The sequence below is a fragment of the Oncorhynchus gorbuscha genome, linkage group LG14, assembly GCF_021184085.1.
Source record: "Oncorhynchus gorbuscha isolate QuinsamMale2020 ecotype Even-year linkage group LG14, OgorEven_v1.0, whole genome shotgun sequence".
In the NCBI taxonomy this organism is placed as follows: Eukaryota; Metazoa; Chordata; class Actinopteri; order Salmoniformes; family Salmonidae; genus Oncorhynchus; species Oncorhynchus gorbuscha.
In genome coordinates, this window is record NC_060186.1 from 48,798,178 (window position 1) to 48,820,833 (window position 22,656).

The window sequence follows — 22,656 nt, forward strand, 5'->3', positions numbered from 1 at the left end:
AGCATACCGCCATGCAATCTCCTTAGACAAACATTGGCAGTAGAATGGCCTCACTGAAGAGCTCAGTGACTTTCAACGTGGCACCATCATAGGATGTCACCTTTTCAACAAGTCAGTTCTGCCCATTTCTGCGCTGCTGGAGCTGCTCCGGTCAACTGTACATGCTGCTGTTGTGTAGTGGAAACTTCTGGGAGCAACAACAGCTCAGTGGTAGGCCACACAAGCTCACAGAATGGGACTGTGGAGAGTGTTGTAGCGAGTAGCAATCGTCTGTCCTTACTTGCAACACTCACTACCGAGTTCCAATCTGCCTCTGGAAGCAAATCCAGCACAAGAACTGTTCGAGAGCTTCATGAAATGGGTTTCCATGGCCGAGCCATCGCACACAAGCCTAAGATCACCATGCGCAATGCCAAGCGTCGGCTGGAGTGGTGTAAAGCTCGCCGCCATTGGACTCTGGAGCAGTGGAAATGCGTTCTATGGAGTGATGAATCATGCTTCACCATCTGGCAGTCCAATGGATAATCTGGGTTTGGCGGATACCAGGAGAACACTACATGCCATAATGCATAGTGCCAACTGTAAAGTTTGGTGGAGGAGGAATAATGGTCCGGGGCTGTTTTTCTAGGCCCCTTATTTCCAGTGAAGGGAAATCTTAATGCTAGTGGCATTCTAGACGATTCTGTGCTTCCAACTTTGTGGCAACAGTTTGAGGAAGGCCCTTTTCCTGTTTCAGCATGACAATGCGCCCTTGCACAAAGCTAGGTCCATACAGAAATGGTTTGTCGATCGGTGTAGAAAAACTCGACTGGCCTGCACAGAGCCGACCTCAACCCCATCGAGCACCTTTGGGATGAATTTGAAAGCTGACTGCAGGCCAGGCCTGAATGCCCAACATCAGTGCCCGACCTCACAAAGGCTCTTGTGGCTGAAGTCTCCACAGCAATGTTCCAACATCTAGTGGAAAATCTTCCCAGAAGAGTGGAGGGAGGATGTTATAGCAGCAGGATGGGGGGTGCAATGAGATGTTCGACGAGCAAGTGTCCACATACTTTTGGTCATGTAGTGTACCACAAGCCGATGCTGAGTAGTCTCCAAGCACTGTCTGCATTTGAGTTTTCGAGAGTCAGAGTACAGTGAGATGGAAATCGAGCTAAGCTTAGAGTTGTATTTTTAGCCCTATCATGTAATATTAGAGGGATAGTTCACTCCAACTGGTTGGTGAGGTTCTGTAGCTGGAGCAGAAGCTATAAAGATTCATCAGTGTTTAAACTCCATTAACCAATCAACCTGTTTTCCATTTGGTCCAGATCTGTCGGAACTGCAGCGGCAGTGCGGAGCGGCAGGTTCCGTGTGTGTCTCTGGACTGTCCGGTGCTCTACAAGCTGTCCCGGGTCAACAGACAGCTCACCAAGGCCCCCTACCTCCGACAGCTCCTGGAGCAGTTCGGCTTGTGAACGGCCCCTGTGGCCCACTGCGCAGCACAGCTACTCTGGTGCTAAAACCAACGCTGTCTCATCCAGCCGTGTTTCCCTGTTTTTTCCTTTTTAAATGGTGCTTTGATTGAACCCCGTTGGGTTTTCATGTTGTCCCGTTGTTATTTGTTATACAAGTATTTCTGCTCTAAGTGCAGACTGGCTGGGTTTGGGCCTCCTGAAGGAGACGAGGGAGTGGTTTTCAAGGGCTCGTTCTCCCTCGCTCACTGTGTCTTCATTAGCTGCTATTGGTTGGTTGTGATTGAAGCTGATGTTTTTTTTTCCTTCTTCAGGATGGATGGAGATATAGTCTCTTCTGTATCATAAAGATGGCATTAACTCTTGACCGAAGAGGCCCCTACCGTTTTTATTTTGTAGGCGCTGTAGCAATTTGTAAATGCAAGACTTAAAAAGTCTGAACAGTATTTCTAAGGAGCTCCTTACGACACAAAGGTTGACTAAAGAAAACACTGTTTAACTACATTTCCCTTTTTTATATCAAATACAATCTTTGGTAAATAGTTCTTGTAAAAGTTCCCATTTGAATTATCTGTGCATCGGCATTAAAAAATGAAAACAAATCAACTAGTTTTTATGCATTCTGTTTGTGTGCCATTTTGTCTCTTTTAGCCTCAATTTGTCAGTTATGAAAAAGCATATTATCATTATACCCTGAGGCACTAATGCCTATGAAAAGAGGATGGGGGAGTATTCATTTCAGTTTTTACTTCTGGGACTGTTGCAATACTGTATTTTGATAATTTATGGCAAGAGTATATATTATTTCCTTGTGCATATTTGTTTTGTACACATTTCTAATGCTTTCTCCATGTTAAAACAGCATATGCCATCTACCCATGTCAAGATGGATTATATTATTTCCCAAACAACTATACACAGGATCTGTGTATTTGTATAAATGTAAATGTACAACAAAAAATATGAAGGAAGTGTTTCTTGCTTTGTTTTTAATGGACATTGCTGTGGGTGGAGGTTGAAGATTGATATAATAAAACTCAATGTATTAAATTCTCTAGTCTTTTGTGTTTTAGTATTTTTCATGGCTTTGATTTGTTTTAATAGAAACATTCAAACGTGATCAACTTTAACAAAGATCACACATCTGTATGGAAAAACTACAGATTACTAGAAAATTCATCACAGCACAAGACTTAAATAAATGTTTACAGAAAAGTAAGAGAAAAAAACATGCTGTGTTCTTGTGCTATCGGAAACTCTGGAACCTCTGAGATAAAAAAATGAATGTAACTTATTTCTGTAGTGGTTCCCACTGGGCATACACTGGTTGAATCATAATTTCCACGTAATTTTAATTCAATTCTGTTGAACCAATATGGAATAGATATTGGCCGCCCCCAGGTGGTAAGGGTAGGTAACAACACATCCGCCACGCTGATCATCAACACATGTGCCCCTAAGGGGTGGGTGCTTAATCCGCTCCTGTACTCCCTGTTCACTCATGACTGCACGGCCAGGCACGACTCCATCACCATCATTAAGTTTGCAGATGACACAACATTGGTAGGCCTGATCACCGACAACGACGAGACAGCCTATAGGGAGGTCAGAGACCTGGCCGTGTGGTGCCAGGACAACCTCTCCCTCAGCGTGATCAAGACAAAGGAGGATTGTGGACTACAGGAAAAGGACGGAGCACACCCCTATTCTCATCGATGGGGCTGTAGTGGAGCAGATTGAGAGCTTCAAGTTCCTTGGCGTCCACAACACCAACAAACTAACATGGTACAAGCACACCAAGACAATCGTGAAGAGGTCACAACAAAACCTATTCCCCCTCAGGAGACTGAAAAGATTTGACATGGGTCCTCAAAAGGTTCTACAGCTGCACCATCGAGAGCATCCTGACTGGTTGCATCACTGCCTGGTATGGCAAAGGCTCGGCCTCTGACTGCAAGGCACTACAGAGGTTGGGGTGTACGGCCCAGTTCATCACTGGGGCCACGCTTCCTGCCATCCAGGACCTTTACACCAGGCGGTGTCAGAGGGAGGCCCTAAAAATTGTCAAAGACTCCAGCCACCCTAGTCCTAGACTGTTCTCTCTGCTTGCAAGCGGTACCGGCGCACGAAGTCTAGGTCCAAGAGGCTTCTAAACAGCTTCTACCCTCAAGCAATAAGATTCCTGAACATCTAATTAAACTGCATTGTTGGTTAGGGGCTCGTAAGCAAGCATTTCACTGTAAGGTCTACACTTGTTGTATTCGGCGCATGTGACTAATACAATTTGATTTGATTTTACATCTTTGCCCAGAGACTTGATTCTGATACTTTCTAAGTGGGAAACTCGGGAACATCTTTCTACAACGAGTTAGCAAGTCTAACATGTTTGAGTTGCCTAGTTCCAACTAGCACGTGAATGCGACATATATTCAAACAAAGATCTGACAAAAACAAAATGATTCAAAATTCCTTTAACGGCTGATAATTCAAATATTTACTAAATATAAATATGACAAAGAAAATGACGTGTTTAGGATATCTAAAGGAAAAAAAACGTTTAGTGTTGCACTACTGTGAAATCACTCATGTAACTGTTATAATTCATTACCAGCAACAGTGGCAAGGGGTCTTAATGTTTAAACAAATCCCATTTCCACCACAGCATACAGCTTCAAATGATGTAGTAGACATAAGCTGTGTAGGAGTGGGGTAAATTATATTGCACTGTAAATCTGTAGTATCAAACATTTACATGTATGTTAAACTAAACAGGTCCGATTACAGTCACGGACAATCAGACATCAACAAGTTTCTCTGAAGAGAGCCATGGCTCTTCTAGAATACAGTAACGTCTTTAAAGCACTTGGAGTAATGGCGCATTTCTCAGACTAGAGACCTTAGGCCGGTATTCATTCCGATCGCACTTCGTGACAATGCACAATTTAAGGGTAATTTCGACATATGCAGCATTGACTGTAAACGTGTGGTCTCTGAACGCGAGGAAATTGCCTTTAAAAAGGTACATTGCAGACAAAGCACGATCGGATGCAATCCTGGCTTTAGGATTGAATCCCGGCCTTACTGTTAATCCGATTGAATCGTGGGCTCCCAGGCAGAGTGTCAGAGGTGGAACTGCATTAGAGCTGTCAAATCCACAAGTGGCTCCCGGCATTATACCTAAAGCGGATATTGCCATTGGCTGCACGTAGTCACATTAAGAGAAATCCCATGCAGCTTGTTTACAAGTTGTTTAGTGGAATGTGAGATATAAATCTACACTTCGATTAGGCTGATAGACATCCTAATTTTGTTTAATGATTTTACATTTGAGCGTCATTATTTCTACATAATCTACACTTTCTCGTTCTGGACTTCTAACATGAGTGGGACGAGTATGGCTTCGTGACAATGACCACGAGAGCAGTAGCTCCGATTTGACAGCTCTAATGCAGATACACCACCAAAACACCAGCTATGGGGGTGTCGGCAATCGCAGGTTAATGCTTGATCTGACTGAATCTAGCCCCTAGTCTCTCTTCTGCCGGTCCAGGGAATGCAGCAGTTTCCGTCTGGGTGAGTCTCCCTGGAGAGAGATAGAGTCTGAGAAAGAGGCCCCAACTGTTGGCTCTAGGGACTGGAGAGTAGCGAGGACAGATGTGGCAGTGGTGTCCCCTGATGTCCCAGCAACATCAGGTGGTGGAAGCCCTTTGTTAGGAGATGACAACGCTTTATTAGGAGATAAAGAGAGCGCTTTGCTCGGAGAAGAGAGCGCCGCTTTATTAGGAGAGATCATAAGGCTGGCGTCATCCATCTCGATGACCTCGAAGTCAGCATCATTCCACTGGTCGGCCTCGTCATCCTGCTTCTGTTCCCGCTGCTGCTCCTGCTCCTCTTCCTCATCATTGGCGCCCGAGTCCAGCAAGGCTTGGCGGTACTCGCTGTCGTCAGGCTCCATGTGGCTCCTGGTGCGAGGTGTCCTACCGGGGCCGCTGGGGGACGAGGCCAGCCAGAACATGAAGGGGAAGAGGATGGAGGTGATGGTGGCGGTGCCCAGGGCCAGGTACATTAGCAAGGGCTGATCATGGATCCTTCCCAGTAGGAAGCCCACCAGGGCGGGCAGCACCATCTCCCCCAGGGCCGCCCCCACCACGAACACCGCAGCAGAGCGCCCGGTCACCGTGGTGTACTGCTCCACCCAGGAGATCCCACTGGGGAAAGTGGTCGACATGGAGACACCATAGACACCAGTGCAGACCCACAGGGCCACCCTGTTGCTGTTGAAGAGGGTGAGGAACAGGGAGGACAGGGTGCAGCCCACCAGGCTCAGTAGAATCATGGTGCCTGGGTGCATGCAGGTCGCAAAGAAGATGGCCAGGCCCCGGCCGGCAGCAAACGTTCCCCAGAACAGGGAGTTGAGCCCTGCTGCCTGGGCCTCGTCCATATGAATGTAATCCTTAGCATAGGTGAAGATAAAGGAGCCGTACGCCACCTCGGCCCCCACGTACCAGAAGAAGAAGACAAAGAGCATAGCGATGAGTGCGTTGTGGTGCTTGGACACCAGGGGTTTCCCTGAGGGGGTCTGGGCCCTGCCACTAGAGGGGCTGTGGCGGGCGTAAAGGATGAAGAAGACGAGGGAGACGAACAGGATGAAACCACCGATCACAACGTAGGCCCACATGGACTTGAGGGTGCTGCTACTGTGGACGAAGCGAATAACCGTAGGAGAGGACACAGTTTGGGGCACGTGGTCTGTGACAGATGGGGAGGTGGAGTTTGCCACAGAGGCTTCCATGCTGCTGTTTGTAGCCACGTCCAGGTCCGTTCCAAACAGCAGCTTGGCAATGATGGGCGAGGCGAAGGCCCCAGCAGCGAAGCTGAAGTGCAAGGCCTGCATGTGGGGGCCAGCCTGATCCCCCCACGTCTGCAGGATCAGGACATTACCGCCTACCAGAGAGGACAGTAAACAGCGTCAGAGACATTCACTGACTACCACTTCTTGTACTGTGTGCAGTAGATACATATTTATTGTCTTAAAGATAAAGACTGTGAGATTAACTGCACCTGTATCTAGAAAGCCCATGGAAACTCCAATACTGGACATCAGGGCGGTGAGGAGAAAGGCCGTCTTAGAGAAAGGGATGGCAAACATCCCAAACGCTGTGACCAGCATGGAGAGGCCTGTGGAGAAGATACAGTGTTAGGAAGAGTGGGGTGTATTCAACCAGCATGCACCATATAAAAGTCATGATCACCCACAAAAACAACCATTGGCATTCTTTGACAAGCAAAGGTGGTGCATTCACTGTGCTTACTGTATACTAATATAATAATAACAACAACAACAAATGCATACTGTATACTAATATAATACTAATATTAATAATAATAAATGCCATTTAGCAGACGGTTTTATCCAAAGCGACTTACAATCATGCATGTATACATGCATGATTGTATGGGTGGCCTGGGCAGGAATCAAACGTATGATCCTGGCATAGCTAGCGCCATACTCTATGAACTCATAGCCTCACAGGACCACAATAATATCTCAGAGGTTAAATGTCATGTTTTTCAGAGCCAATGGACACCATGTATTAGTATTTTAGTTAAGTCTAGGTATATTTGAGTCTGTTAGACATACCCAGCAGCAGATGGCTGTTCATGCAGTCAAAGAGAATCCCGGACAACACAGAGCCGCCTATATAGCCCATCGAGCGGCCTACGAAGATGTAGGAGATGTTGCTGATGTCCTGGTTGACGTTGATGGCAAGGTCTTGAAATGTGGGGCCTAAGACAGAGATACTCATCCCCTGGAACACATACATAATAAACTAGTACACTGTACTACAGGCAAGTATAAGTAAGTGCATATCTCAGAGCTTTCTCCAAGTTCTTAGGCAAACAGTGGTAGCGTCTAGGGCCATCATCATATTCCAGGATACATTTTTCTAGGATACAGTAATATTCTAGGATACATAGTAATATTCTAAGGGTATTTTGAACTTTATTTGTGGCAGCCAATGTTAAATCAGTTATTCAAAATTGTACCTTTGTGACATTTTGGGGTTTTAAGTAACCACAAAAAAATCCCAAACATAGACATATTAGGCACATTTGGGCAGTCTTGATACGAGGAGAATTTTGAACTTGAAAAGAAATGCAATTTGTCTTGATACAACATTTTGAACAGAAATGCAATGGTTCATTCGATCAGTCATTTCAAAGATGTTACAAAAAAAATACAAAAATGTATTTGTATTATCTTTTACCAAATCTAATGTTATATTCTCCTACATTCATTTCACATTTTCACAAACTTCAATGTGTTTGCTTTCAAATGGTATCAAGAATATGCTTATTATTGCTTCAGGTCCTGATCTACAGGCAGTTGGATTTGGGTATGTCATTTTTGGCGAAACTTTGAAGGGAAAAAAGGGGTGGAACCTTTTAAACCTGTTCTGAAGTTGAAGAGCTAGTTTTACAGCCATGAAATGCAAATCCGGCTCATTCAGAATATATCCCTAACAAACGCTCATTTTACCTGAGAATAGGAAAGTAACCATTGTCTTAATATATGCCACTAACCACAATCACATAACTAATGAACAAATGAATGAATCTTGGAAATGCTAGATATTATCGAATGGGAATAGGAATAGTTACTGACCATGTGAGACTCATGTAAAATTAGATGAAGCTTTAAAACACGTACAGAAAACCTGTATTTTAGTTTTAGTGAAGATATGGTGATAGAGAAACAACCAGAACAATAATGTCCATGTAAAACAAACCATGCAATAAAACAAGAGACCCTATTCAATTCTCAGATATAAAAGGTACATATGATGACAGAATGGTTCCAATTCAGTCCCTTTGGCTGGCCTACTAGCCTAATCAAAAGCATTCATCATTACCAGGCCGAGGAATGACGCACAGAGCGCTAAGGTGATCATCCAGCTGCTGCAGCCTCCAGAACCGCTGCCACCTCCATCGATGATTTCAACCTCATCATCGAACTCTGAATTCGAACTTCTCTTCCTCCCTTTCATTACACTCTTCAGCCCTCGTCTCGTGTCTTTCCTCTTGTCAAACAGAGTATCTTCCTCTTGGTCATCGTTATCATCATCATCATCATCCTCCTCCATTCTAGCGAAACGAACATGCTTCTTTTTAGCGACAGGATCTCTAGCGGCCGAGACAGACATGGTCAAGCTGTCAAATTATGGCTAACGTCTTTGTCTGAATCCTGCTAGTTGGCAATATTGACAAGTTTGCGCCAGCGCAGTTGGTAAACAAACGACGCGCACTGACCGGGTGCGCCTTCAGTGAACGACACGTTCTGAAATCCTACTCTGTTATAGAGATAAATAGTAATGGCGTCGTTTTGTATGCACCAACTCCGCCATGGTTCGTTGTACAAAATGAATGGAGTTTTTGTAGGGTTTTTGGATAAATGCCGAAAAATAAGGTATGTGGTAAACACAGGTTTAGGATATATTATTCGTTTTGTTCAGCTAACGTCACTTTTTTGAGCATTTTTAAGCGTTTATGAAGAAGGAAAAAAACACATAAAAGTCTTCATAATTTTTAAAGGTCATATTAACTGACTGATATTATCTCATAGAACAAAACGTATAGGATCTCCTAAACCTGTGCTAACCTCAGACTTTATTTTCCGCCTTTACCCCAAAACCATATTCTTTCCTCATTCATTTTCCCCATGTGAATGGCTGAACGAGCCAGAGGTAACGGATTTCCGTTTTTTAGGACTACAAGTTGGCGAGGTCGATTTACCCCTTCGGTTCATTCTGTCATCCGGGAGAATGGTGGCTGCGGGTAACATGCCGCGTTCAGATGCTAGCCAGAACTAGGAAACTCGTTAATTTCTGACTTGGTAACTGGTTGTAGTTATACGAGTTTCCTAGTTTTTCGGCTAGTATGTGAACGCGGCAAAAGCCTAATACCAAATATATCTCACCGGATGTATAAATGTGAAGCATCCGCTTAGCGTTTCCACTCATTACCAAATGAGGTAGTGAGAGGAAGCCCACTGGCCGGCAGTAGGAGAAGATGGAACGAGATGGATTTTGGCTGACATTCTGCACATTTTCTCATAGATGAAACATTTGATCTCAATACAGTTTTCTGTTCCTAAAACTACAATATGTTATGAACAGAGTGAACAAAGTTTTGTAGACTTTGCCATTTAAAAAAAAATCGCGTTGTTTAGGAGTGCAATGGTGAATCGAGCACACGCGCACTTCAGAGGACGCGTTCCCTAACGGAAATATGCAGATATCTGCTAGAACGCGCCAATAGGATCTCGCTAGCTCGTGCTTGGCTCTGCCCACCTAGCTGGTTCTGCTTACTATGACGAATTTGTTCCCATTGGAAACGACAGTCTTGTTGTTCATCTTGGTTCATTTATACAAATCTTTGCTTCTACGATGTGGTTCCATGGATGATTGGCTCAACTGACGCGTGAGCGTATAGGAAGTAGTAGTCGTATGATCGAAATTTTAGTCGGAAACAAGGACCTCTAGAGGTTATAATAGAAATGACGTTTCCTTACGAATATTTTGCAAGAAAAGGTCATTATACTTGTAAGAATGTCTACATTTACTGAAAATGTCTTCACATCTTCTGAAGATTGCCCTTCTATACAAATTGTATTTGTCACATGTGCAGAATTACAACAGGTGTACCGTGAAATGCTTACTTACAAAGCACTTAACTCTTTTCTTAACTTGCATTGTTTGGTTAAGAAAACATTTACTAAATAAACTAAAGGAAAAATAAATGTATACAAGTCACACAAAATAACAATAACGAGGCAATATACATGGGGTACAGAGTCAGTGGCTGAGGTAATTTGTACATGTAGGTAGGGGTAAAGTGACTATACATAGATAATAAACAGCAAGTAGCAGCAGTATAAAAAAAAGGCGCGGGGGGTCAATCCGGGTGACCATTTAATTAATTGTTCAGCAGTCTTATGGCTTAGGGGTAGAAGCTGTTAAGGAGCCTTTTAGGACCTAGACTTGGCGCTCATGTACCGACTGCTTGCCGTGCGGTAGCAGAGAGAACAGTCCATGACTTAGGTGACTGGAGTCTTTGACCATTTTTTGTGCCTTCCTCTGACACCTCCTAATATATAGGTCCCGGATGGCAGGAAGCTTGGCCCCAGTGATGTACTGGGCCGTACGCACTTCCCTCTGTAGCGCCTTAGGGTCGGATGCCGAGCAGTTGCCATACCAGGCGGTGATGCAACCAGTCAGAATGCTCTCGATGGTGCAGCTGTATAACTTATTGAGAATCTGGGAACTCATGCCAAATCTTTTCAGTCTCCGGAGGTGGAAAAGGTGTTGTCGTGCCTTCTTCACAACTGTCTTGGTGTGTTTTGACCATAATAGTTTGTTGGTGATGTGGACACCAAGGAACTTGAAACTCTCAACCCACTCTACTACAGCCCCGTCGATGTGAAACGGGGGCGTGTTCGGCCCTCCTTTTCTTGTAGTCCACGATCAGCTCCTTTGTCTTACTCACGTTGAGTGGTTGGGGTCCTGGCACCACACTGCCAGGTCTCTGACCTCCCTATAGCCTGCCTCATCGTTGTCGGTGATCAGGCCTACCACCGTTGTGTCGTCAGCAAATTTAATGGTGTTGGAGTTGTGCTTGGCCACGCAGATTGGCCATCTATACTTGCTGGCTTGCTTTGGCAAGAGTCTGACTTCCCTGTATGACAGATGTGTGAGAAACATGTGTTAAGAGGAAGGATGGTCCAGTATTGACATTGGATTACAGCAAACACTTTGTTTTTCCAGTGTGTGTACATGCATAAAGTAGCTTAAATAAACCAGGCCCTATAGGTTGAGAGACATTGTTAGGCTCAAATTAGGAGGTATAATTTTCCCATGATGCAACTGGAGAGTGATGTAGAGAAACTCAAGAAACAAACTAACATACCCTTACTTTGTTAAAAATGTACTTTAATTTCAGTTGTACATAGTACCATGACATATTACATATCATACAATCAAATTAAAACATTAAATAATGCAATAAAATTATGAAGGCAATTAGAAAAGCAATCAAATGAAATAACTACATAAAGCAAAGAGATTTTAATGATCAGCAATATAAAGTGTATTTGAAAGACATTTATATATATTGTATCTGTAAAGAAATACATATAGTGTAAAGAAATAAAATGAGAGAAGAACAATGCACATAACATGGGGTGAAAGTGAAAGCCGCAAAGTTGACATTTTTTGTGACATTACAGTGTGGTAGAACTCTAGTTGCATTAGGCATAGATATACACTCGGAATTACACCTGTGAAGAGCAAAAGAGTTTGAATAAAATCTATATATAACCTGCATATGCAACTAGAAACATGCTCATTGAATCATTTCAAACAATATGCTGTTGAATTTAGACTTTAGCCACTAAACTAAAAATATAACATGCATAAACTAAATCTTTTCATAGGATCTAAAATACTGGGACATTCCCAAAAGGAATTAATTCAGTACGAGATAATGTAATGAATAATTACTAAAGATGTGTATGGCAAAGAGGTATCTCAGTAAAAGCTCCAGGGTACAATTTCAGGAATTTCTATTACTTGAGAAATTACCTGAGGCTTTCATCGGTGAATTGTGCAACTGCGTATGTCTAGGATGTAAAGTAAGAATAATAATATAGCAATTATAACTAAAAGATGAACTTTGGTTAGAAAAACTAAACAAAAAATGTATCCGAAACATTCCTTGTGACATGGGTATTATCTAATTCTCACATCGATAGAAAAAATACTACATCTAAACTGGAAATTCAAAGCATTAAAAAAAAAACAGATCATTCCCAAAGCAAGATTTAAGTTCAAGATAGCAACTTTTTCTCAGAATTAATCATTTTATTTGCATTTCCCTGGTCACAAAAATCCACCGAAGTACCGTACTTCTCAGACAAACACTTTTCTGTAGTACAGATAGGCAGCAATCCCGTTCAGAGCAAACAGTGATGGCTAGGAAGCCGGAAGACTCTTCTACAGAGTCTCTCCTAATGTTTGGATATCGACTGTATAAAGACACACAGTGGAAGGGAAATATTGCCCAAACAACACGTGATGGTCATGTTTCGTAATGGTTTGAACTGAAAGCCTCTTTCTGTCCTGCAAATACTGTGTAGGACAAAACACTAGAAATTTGCATGACATCCGAGGTAGATTGTGTCACAAGTCTTGCCTTGGTGAAACCAATGACCTACAGAGCTGGATAGTTTGGATTTTGATAAGTTATGACTTTTCTGCGTGCTTAGTGGTCAAGGGATTGTCGAGTCAAAATCCTACTCTGTAAAAGTTGTGGGTCTTCAAGTTCTCCAAGAGCAATCTTTATAATTATCAATGATTGTTGAAATTCAGGAGGGTGATTTGAAACATAACATGTTTGAAAGGCCTAATAAACTATCCTGAGGGTGGTGCTTTGGCAAATAGTATTGACCATAGACAATCAGCCATTTTCTTTACATTTCAAGGGCACACCCAAAATAATCAATACAAAAGGTTGTTTTGGTCTTCAAAACATCAAATAATATGAGAAAGGAACGCCCCAATTAATTATGGCATGACATCAGCCGCAAAACAAATTCTAGAAAAAAATAAATACAAATATGAAAAATATCATTAAAACAAATATATTTTTCCTAATAAAAGGCTAAATGAACTGAGCACACATAGTCAATGGTTAACTTGACTAATGGTCACATTTCTCAATGATTACATATCAAATTACATTTGAAATATGGTGGACAGTGAGCCTACTACAATTAGAAGATATGAAAATATAACATTGGTTTACTAGCCTATATGTGCTGGACAAAATACTGCCATCAACAATAGAAAATCTATTCATAATTCATTCATCTCCGTTTCATGTCAATTACTCCTTATATATAATCAACACTGACGTTCATCCTTTACTCACGTTGCATAGTCAGACAAGCAGACGTTCCGTTTGAGAATCCTGTTCTGAGCTGCTATAAACTAATGATTACAAAATGACAATGGTGGTTCTGGTTCAAAAACACTGAAAAGGATTCTCAGGCACTGTGTATGGCGCATTCAAGTTCTACTGTATCAGAGATACTAACGACTGAACACGGCTTCAGGTAAAGTCAGGCTTATTTCAGGTCCAGAGTACTGCAGCCTTGAGATGACGTTTCATATTTCATGGGTGGGACGCTGTAATTGTGCTTCAAGCTGCTCCCTTGAGGTGCTCAAGCACCTTCAAGGTGACCTTAAACTAAGACAATAGTAAGCCCTACAACCACTAGGAACTAACTACCTCCCCACCCATTATCTCATAAAGCACTTCTTTGAAGTGATATTGTATGGTCAGGTCATACCTCATTACTCACAAATTCACAATCTTGGCATGTTTTAAGAGAGTATCAATCCCCCACAGATCACTCTGTGCTATAAACAGAAAAGGATTGACTTTTAAAAAGCAGCTGTTTCCCCCCCCAGTTAAATTCTACTTAGCAGTAGATTCTTTGTTATACTGTTGTCAAGACAAGCAACATCTGTGTCCCAAACACACTTTACTTACCTATACTACTTATGGGATCATTTGATTTATTTTTATTTTTAGATATATTAGTTTCTTTTACCATATATGGTTAATTATATGTCCCTAGCGTTTATTGGAAATATATATTTAAATCTAGTTTGTTTTTCTTTTCAAAATTCTGCAAAGCCTAAAAACTATATTCAAGCTTGTATCGAACATTTCTTGGCAATGAAGAGAATGATCCTCAATGCCCTTAATTTTTTTTTTTAAATGCACATTGAAAACGAGGGCATTTTCTAGCGAGGCTGGCCACTGCTTATTCTCATGTAAATAAGTAGTTGCAGACTTCAAAGAGCACCCAAGTAAAGCGTGCGTTCCCTTGTAAGAAATATTAAAATAAGTGAGATTCTCATTTTCCATTTTAACCTTCAAGTTAATTCAACAGCTGCAAGATTGGAAAACAATCAGATGCATAGCTCTTCAAGATCACCTTCATGTTCAATTGTGTTTGTTGAGTATCTATGTGTAACTGATATGTAGTATTACTTCAGCATTTGCCCCACATTCTCCTGCAAAAGCAGCCATTAAAATATTGTTTACACATACACGGGTCAATACATATTTCATCTATACTTGTTTCATATAAAAATATGATAAATCAGCAGTTCCAAGTTCCTGCGAGTGAATATGAATATGTCACGGTGCATCTGTGTTTTGAGTGTGTTTTGAGTGTGTTTTGAGTGTGTTTTGAGTGTGTTTTGAGTGTGTTTTGAGTGTGTTTTGAGTGTGTTTTGGGAGACTTAGATGACAGATTCGGGGGTTGCGGTCTTCACTGCTAGTGCATCTCCCTGACCCCCACTGTTCCTCTTGAACTCCAGCATCTGCTCCTGGGTGCCATCTTTGGCTGCCTCCTCCTGCTCTCTCCTGATACGCCTAGCCTCCACCCAGGGGATCAGACACAGCACAGCCCCACCGACGATAGGCGGGATACCAGCCAAATAGAAGGCCACGTCATAACTCCCCAGCCTGTCCCTCAGGAACCCTAGAGAGAGAGAGAGAGACATAAATATCTGGGACTCGTTCATCCATTATCATTTTGTGTCCTAACGACAAGGAACAATCCCCACATGTCAGCAATAGCATGCCCCAGTCCTGAGTCCATAACTTCAAACCACAGTGAACACCTTTATTTGGTCCTTTCAGATATAAAACAAAAAGGTAGGCTTATCTGAGCTGGGACAGAGTGATACCAAGTACCCACTGGGCAGACGTCAGTTCAACGTCTAGTTTTGATTTACATTTCGTTGAGTTGTCAACTAATGGGAATTCACATTGAAAATGAAATAAATCATGTAATTGGATTTAGGTAAACATTTGGTTGAAACCCCCCCCCCCCCAAATGCACTTATGTTGATGATGTTTTGCAAATCCAATCAGTTTTCCACAAGGATTCAACATACATCGTTTTGGTTGAAATTACATGAAAACAACATTGATTCAACCAGCTTTTGCCCAGTGGTAGTGGGTTAGTGTATACCCACTCTTTTAATACAAAGAGCTGATTATTACTGGCTAGTGAAGACAGAGTGGATTGGGGTCAGGGCTATTTAGGCCCCTCTGTCTGACCCCCCCGCGTTGTGGATTGTGGTTTCCTTCCCTTAACATCACTAGGTTGCATGACTTCCTGCATTCCCTGCTTCTACCACCCGGTGTCCCTCTCTTCCTGGAATGCTAGTCTATTTCAGAGAAAAAACCTGATGCCTTTTTTTGTAATACAGTGCAAACAGGTTGCACATGACTCATGTGGATATGAATGATATCCAAATTAGAACGAGATTAACATAAATGGACATCTGTGCAGTCAACATTCCAGTGGTGAAATGTATGCATCTTCCACAAGGTATAGAACTTCATACACAAGTATCATATTCACAAGATAATGTCTCTACTCATTCCAAGTTGTAATTGTAGAAGGTGCAAAGTTGCCATGTTCTGAATTGATTTCTTTAGGTTCCTTTGTGTATGGTAGAGTATGGAGTGTTTCACTTTCACAGTTGCACAGAAACACCAGGTGGAACCAGAGGTTTATAGAAAAACAACTAAAGCTCAGAATCATACTCCAGGGAGAAATGTTTTACAGCGTCAAGCTAAATGCTAATATCTTTCAAACAGATGCCATCTCAGACGCGGCTAACCGGCTTGACTGCTTAACTGTACCTGCAATAGGAGGCCCCACGGTCATGGGCACAGACATCATGCCCAGCAGGAAGCCGATGGCCTGGGACACGTTCTGAGAGCCCACCAGCTCGAAGGCGATGGGGGCCATGATGCAGATGAAACAGCCGTCGAACAGGCCCATGAGCAGACACACCGCGATCAGCCCCCCGAACACATGACACAGAGGGATCATCATGGACATCACGCCGATGACCATAAACGAAGACACCTGGGCGGGAGGAGACCGGAGGGGATGTCAGAGAGGTGACATGAATGTGATGCACACAGCAGCATTGCTTCTTTGCATTAAATCAGAGTAATGGTTATGACATGGGGTTCAGGCTACATCTGAAAGTACACCCTAAATTCTACACATAGTAGACTATGGAGAGTGGGGTGTCATCGGGCCAGAAGTAGTGCCCTATATGGGGAATAGGGCATCTTAGACCTAGTCATGACCTGTGCAAGACCGAGGTTAGTAGACTTTACCTGCAGGTAGACTTTGTTAACTCCCTGTACGTAGTCAGCCACCCGGCCGAAGATGAGGCGGCCCACGCCGGACGTGACGCCGATGCACATGAGCAGAACCTCCTTGTTGGCGTCTTCTCCGAAGCGCTCCTCAACATGCTTCATCTATGGGTCAGACGCAAAGGACACAAGCGTCTCGTCAGTACTCAGTCACATCAGAACACAGCTGCCACATGCACTTATGGCCGAATCAAATGGCACGTCTAGTGGAAAACAGACACAAAAGGCTAGTAGATGCTTACAATTGATCACTTTCTAGACGTCATAAGAGCGATGGGAAGATATATGGAACATAGAACAATGATCTTGGCACATTGTGTTCAATGTGCTATAAGGAGGATCTACATGTTTGTGAGAGTACACAGTATGTGTTTGTAGTTGTTAGGGGGGGGGGGGGGGGGCAGTCTCCTCATATCAAAGTGGAATTATGTTTTTAGAAAAGTTAACAAAATTGAATAAAGAACTTAAAGCAGAAATGTCTGGAGTCAATAAGTATTCATCCCAATTTTTATGGCAAGCCTATATAAGTTCCGGAGTAAAAATGTGTTTAACAGGTCACATAATAAGTTGCATGGACTCACTGTGCAATAATAGCGTTTCACATGTTTCTGAATGACTACCTCATATCTATAAGGTCCCTTAGTCGGGCAGTGAATTTATAACACAGATTCAGCCAAAGACCAGGGAGGGTTTCCAATGCCTTGCAAAGGGCGCCTATTGGTAGATGGGTACATTTTAAAAAAAAAAAAAGCAGACATTGAATATCCTTTTGAACATGCTGAAATTATTAATGACACTTTGGATGGTGTATCGATACACCCAGCCACTGCAAAGATACAGGCATCCTTCCTAACTCAGTTGCCACAGAGGAAGGAAACCGCTCAGGGATTTCAACATGAGGCCAATGCTGACTTTAAAACAGTTAATAGTTTAATGGCTGTGATAGTAGAAAACTGATGGATCAACAACATTGTAGTTTCTCCACAACACTAACCTAAATGACAGAGCAAAAAGGAAGCCTGTATAGAAAACAAATCATCCAAAACATGTATCCTGTCTTCAATAAGGCACTAAAGTAAAACTGGATAAAATGTGGCAAAGAAATTCACTTTGTCCTGAATACAAAGCATTATGTTTGGGGCAAATTCAACACATTACTGAGTACCACTCTTCAAATGTTCAAGCATGGTGGTGGCTGTGTCATGTTATGGGTATGCTTGCCATCGGCAAGGCCTAGGGAGTTTGTTTTGTTGATAAAAAGAAAAACGGGAGAGCAAAATTCTAGAGGAAAACCTGGTTCAGTCTGCTTTCCAACAGACACTGGGAGTGTGGTGCCTGGAAAACAACTCACTCAACAAAACAAAAAGGAGATGATCGTGGACTTCAGGACACAGCAGAGGGTGCACCCCCGATCTACAGCGACAGGACCGCAGTGGAGAAGGTGGAAAGCGTCAAGCTCCTTGACGTACACGTCACTGACAAACTGAAATGGACCACCCACACCGACAGTGTGGTGAAGAAGGCGCAACAGAGCTTCTTCAACCTCAGGAGGCTATATAAATTTGTCTCGTCACCTAAAACCCTCTAACTTTTACAGATGCACAATTCAAAGCATCCTATCGGGCTGCATCCCCGCCTGGTATGGGAAATGCACCTCCCGCAACCGCAAGGCTCTCCAGAGGGTGGTGCGGTCTGCCCAACGCATTACCGGAGTCAAACGACCCACCCTCCAGGACACCTAAAGCATCTGAAGACCAAAAAGATCATCAAGGACATCAACCACCCGAGCCACTGCCCGTTCCCCCCCGCTATCATCCAGAAGGTGAGGTCAGTACATGTGCATCAAAGCTGGGACCAAGAGACTGAAAAACAGCCATCACTAGCACATTAGAGGATGCTGCCTATAGGCAAAGACTAGAAATTACTGGCCATTCTAAGGAATGGAACACTAGTCACTTTAATAATGTTTACATACAGTTGAAGTCAGAAGTTTACAAACACTTAGGTTGGAGTCATTAAAACTTGTTTTTCAACCACTCCAAAACATTTCTTGTTAACAAACTATAGTTTTGGGAAGTCGGTTAAGACATCTACTTTGTGCATGACACAAGTAATCTTTCCAACAATTGTTTACAGACAGACCATTTCACTATATCACAATTCCAGTGGGTCAGAAGTTTACATACACTGTGCCTTTAAACATCTTGAAAAATTCCAGAAAATGTCATCATGGCTTTAGAAGCTTCTGATTGGCTAATTGACATAATTTGAGTCAATTGGAGGTGTACATGTGGATGTATTTCAAGGCCTACCTTCAAACTCAGTGCCTCTTTGCTTGACATTATGGGAAAATCAAAAGTCAAGTCTGGTTCATCCTTGGGAGCAATTTCCAAACGCCTAAAGGTACGACGTTCATCTGTACAAACAACAGCATGCAAGTATAAACACCATGGGACCACGCAGCCATCAAACCGCTCAGGAAGGAGATGCATTCGGTCTCCTAGAGATGAACGTACTTTGGTGCGAAAAGTGCCAATCAATCCCAGAACAACATCAAAGGAGCTTCTGAAGATGCTGGCGGAAACCGGTACAAAGGGATCTATATCCACAGTAAAACGAGTCCTATATCGACATAACCTGAAAGGCCGCTTAGCAAAGAAGAAACCACTGCTCCAAAATAGCCATAAATAAGCCAGACTAAGGTTTGCAACTGCACATGGGGGACAAAGATCATACTTTTTGGAGAAATGTCCTGTGGTCTGATGAAACAAAAATAGAACTGTTTGGCCATAATGAAAATTGTTATGTTTGGAGGAAAAAGGGGGATGCTTGCAAGCCGAAGAACACCATCCCAACCGTGAAGCACAGCATCATGTTATGGGGGTGTTTTGCTGCAGGAGGGATCGGTGCACTTCACAAAATAGATGGCTTCATGAGAAAGGAAAATTGTGGATATATTGAAGCAACATCTCAAGACATCAGTCAGGAAGTTAAAGCTTGGTCGCAAATGGGTCTTCCAAATGGACAATGACCCCAAGCATACTTCCAAAGTTGTGGCAAAATAGCTTAAGGACAACAAAGCCAAGGTATTGGAGTGGTCAGCACAAAGCCCTGACCTCAATCCTATAGAAAATTTGTGGGCAGAACTGAAAAAGCATGTGAGAGAAAGGAGGCCTACAAACCTGACTCAGTTACACCAACTGTCAGGAGGAATGGGCCAAAATTCACCCAACTTTTTGTGGAAAGCTTGTGGAAGGCTACCTGAAACTTTTGACCCAAGTTAAACATTTTAAAGGCAATGCTACCAAATACTAATTTGAGTATATGTAAACTTCTGAACCACTGGGAATGTGATGGAAAGAAATAAAAGCTGAAATAAATCACTCTACTATTATTCTGACATTTCACATTCTTAAAATAAAAGTGGTGATCCTAACTGACCTAAGACAGGGAATTTGTATGAGGATTAAATGTCAGGAATTGTGAAAACCTGAGCTTAAATGGATTTGGCTAAGGTGTATGTAAACTTCCGACTTAAACTGTATTCTATACGGTTCTATGGTATCTTAATCCTATCACGTGTATGGGACCAATAAAACTTGATTTGATTAACTAAATTCAGCGGGACGATAACCTAAACACAATGCCAAATATACACTGGAGCTGCTTACCAGGACTACTGCCTTTTGACGCAAATTGTCTTGAAAATCTGTGGCAAAACTTAAATGGCTGTCTAGCAGTGATCAACAACTAACTTGACGGAGCTTGAAGATTAATATTTTTTTATTTTCTTAATTTTTTTATTGTACAATCCAGGTGTGGAAAGCTCTTACAGACTTACCCAGAAAGACTAACAGCTGTAATTACTACCAAAGGTGATTCTAACTTGTATTGACTCAGGGGGAATACTCATGTCAATGAGATATGTATATTACATTTTCAAGAAAATGTGCAAACATTGCTAAAAACACGTTTACACTTTGTTATTATGGGGTATTAATATGCAGATGGCAGAGAACAAAATCCATTAAATCAATTTAAAAATCAGGCTTGTAACAACAAAATGTGGCATAAGGAGTATGAATATTTTTTGAAGGCACCAAGTAATCACATCCCTGAGTGAATGCTTTGTAGAAGCACCTTTAGCAGCAATTACAGCTTTGAGGCTTCCATCTCAGCCAAGGAACTCTGTATTTCGGCCAAAGTGGTCATTGGGTTCTTAGTAACCTCCCTGAACAAGGTCCTTCTTGCCCGGTCGCTCAGCTAGTCTAGAGCAGGCATCCCCGTCCGACCGGAGTCTGGGTAGTTCCATATTTTTTTTCTCCCCATTTCCCAATGATAGAGACCATTGCGCTCTTGGAAACTTTCAACACTCTAGAAATAGTTTAATACCCTTCCCCAGATACAGTGGGAAGAACAAGTATTTGATACACTGCCAATTTTGCAGGTATTCCTACTTACAAAGCATGTAGAGGTCTGTAATTTTTATCATAGGTACACTTCAACTGTGAGAGACGGAATTTAAAACAAAAATCACATTGTATGATTTTTAAGTCATTAATTTGCATTTTATTGCATGACATAAGTATTTGATCACCTAACCAGTAAGAATTCCAGCTCTCACAAACCTGTTAGTTTTTCTTTAAGCCCTCCTGTTCTCCACTCATTACCTGTATTAACTGCACCTGTTTGAACTCGTTACCTGAATAAAAGACACCTGTCCACACACTCAAACAGACTCCAACCTCTCTAAGCTCGTGGGGCATCTATGATCATGAGAAAGGTGAGGGACCAGCCCAGAACTACACGGCAGGACCTGGTCAATGACTTGAAGAGAGCTGGGACCACAGTCTCAAAGAAAACCATTAGTAACACACTACGCCGTCATGGATTAAAATCCTGCAGCGCACACAAGGTCCCCCTGCTCAAGCCTGCTCATCTCCAGGCCCGTCTGAAGTTTGCCAATGAGCATCTGGATGATCCAGAAGAGGAATGGGAGAAGGTCATGTGGTCTGATGAGACAAAAATAGAGCTTTTTGGTCTAAACTCCACTCGCCGTGTTTGGAGTAAGAAGAAGGATGAGTACAACCCCAAGAACACTATCCCAACCGTGAAGCATGGAGGTGGAAACATCATTCTTTGGGGATGCTTTTCTGCAAAGGGGACAGGACGACTGCACCGTATTGAGAGGAGGATGGATGGGGCCATGTATCGCAAGATCTTGGCCAACAACCTCCTTCCCTCAATAAGAGCATTGAAGATGGGTCGTAGATGGGTCTTCCAGCATGACAACGACCCGAAACACACAGCCAGGACAACTAAGGAGTGGCTCCATAAGAAGCATCTCAAGGTCCTGGAGTGGCCTAGCCAGTCTCCAGACCTGAACCCGATAGAAAATCTTTGGAGGGAGCTGAAAGTCCGTATTGCCCAGTGACAGCCCCGAAATCTGAAGGATCTGGAGAAGATCTGTATGGAGGAGTGGGCCAAAATCCCTGCTGCAGTGTGTGCAAACTTGGTCAAGAACTACAGGTAACGTATGATCTCTGTAATTGCAAACAAAGGTTTCTATACCAAATATTAAGTTCTGCTTTTCTGATGTATCAAATACTTATGTCATGCAATAAAATGCAAATTAATTACTTAAAAATCATGTGATTTTTCTGGAATTTTGTTTTAAATTCAGTCTCTCACAGTTGAAGTGTACCTATGATAAAAAATTAGACCTCTACATGCTTTGTAAGTAGGAAAACCTGCAAAATCGGCAGTGTATCAAGTACTTGTTCTCCCCACTGTATATGCTTTAATCACAATTCTATCTCAGAGATCTACGGTCAGTTCCTTGGACTTCATGGTATAGTTTTTGCTCTAACATGCACTTCTGTGA

At 42.5% G+C, this 22,656-nt stretch overlaps 3 protein-coding genes across 3 annotated transcripts in view; 1 reads left to right on the forward strand and 2 right to left on the reverse strand.

Moving 5' to 3' along the window:
- Positions 1–2,504, forward strand: part of rev3l (REV3 like, DNA directed polymerase zeta catalytic subunit) — a 60,724-nt gene extending 58,220 nt beyond the window's left edge. Inside the window, exon 32 of the mRNA XM_046298212.1 lies at positions 1,311–2,504. Within this exon, the coding sequence (XP_046154168.1) occupies positions 1,311–1,457 (147 nt within the window). The 3' untranslated portion in view covers positions 1,458–2,504. The remainder of the gene's footprint in view (positions 1–1,310) is intronic.
- A 1,406-nt stretch (positions 2,505–3,910) lies between these two features.
- Positions 3,911–9,189, reverse strand: LOC123995012 (sodium-dependent glucose transporter 1-like). The gene is made up of 4 exons (XM_046298213.1): positions 8,369–9,189; positions 7,096–7,264; positions 6,516–6,632; positions 3,911–6,398 (listed from the first exon to the last, which is right to left on the reverse strand). Exons 1-4 carry the CDS (start codon positions 8,657–8,659, stop codon positions 4,981–4,983), a joined length of 1,995 nt encoding a protein of 664 aa, XP_046154169.1. The 5' UTR covers positions 8,660–9,189; the 3' UTR covers positions 3,911–4,980.
- Positions 9,190–11,422: 2,233 nt separating this feature from the next.
- The window catches only part of LOC123995013 (monocarboxylate transporter 10-like), a 57,982-nt gene continuing 46,748 nt past the window's right edge, over positions 11,423–22,656 (reverse strand). The window contains exons 4-6 of the mRNA XM_046298214.1: positions 16,734–16,877; positions 16,245–16,473; positions 11,423–15,069 (exon numbers count right to left, since the gene is read on the reverse strand). Coding sequence (XP_046154170.1) covers positions 14,828–15,069; positions 16,245–16,473; positions 16,734–16,877 — 615 coding nt within the window. The 3' untranslated portion in view covers positions 11,423–14,827. The remainder of the gene's footprint in view (positions 15,070–16,244; positions 16,474–16,733; positions 16,878–22,656) is intronic.

Bases quoted from the DNA above. Each gene is read 5' to 3' on its own strand.
- LOC123995012 (XM_046298213.1), bottom strand. From the start codon at position 8,659: ATGTCTGTCTCGGCCGCTAGAGATCCTGTCGCTAAAAAGAAGCATGTT. The intron at 6,633-7,095 runs GTATGTCTAACA...TCTTCTCCACAG, and splicing joins GAACAGCCATCTGCTGCTGG to GCCTCTCCATGCTGGTCACA. The intron at 6,399-6,515 runs GTGCAGTTAATC...CCTCTCTGGTAG, and splicing joins CATGGGCTTTCTAGATACAG to GCGGTAATGTCCTGATCCTG.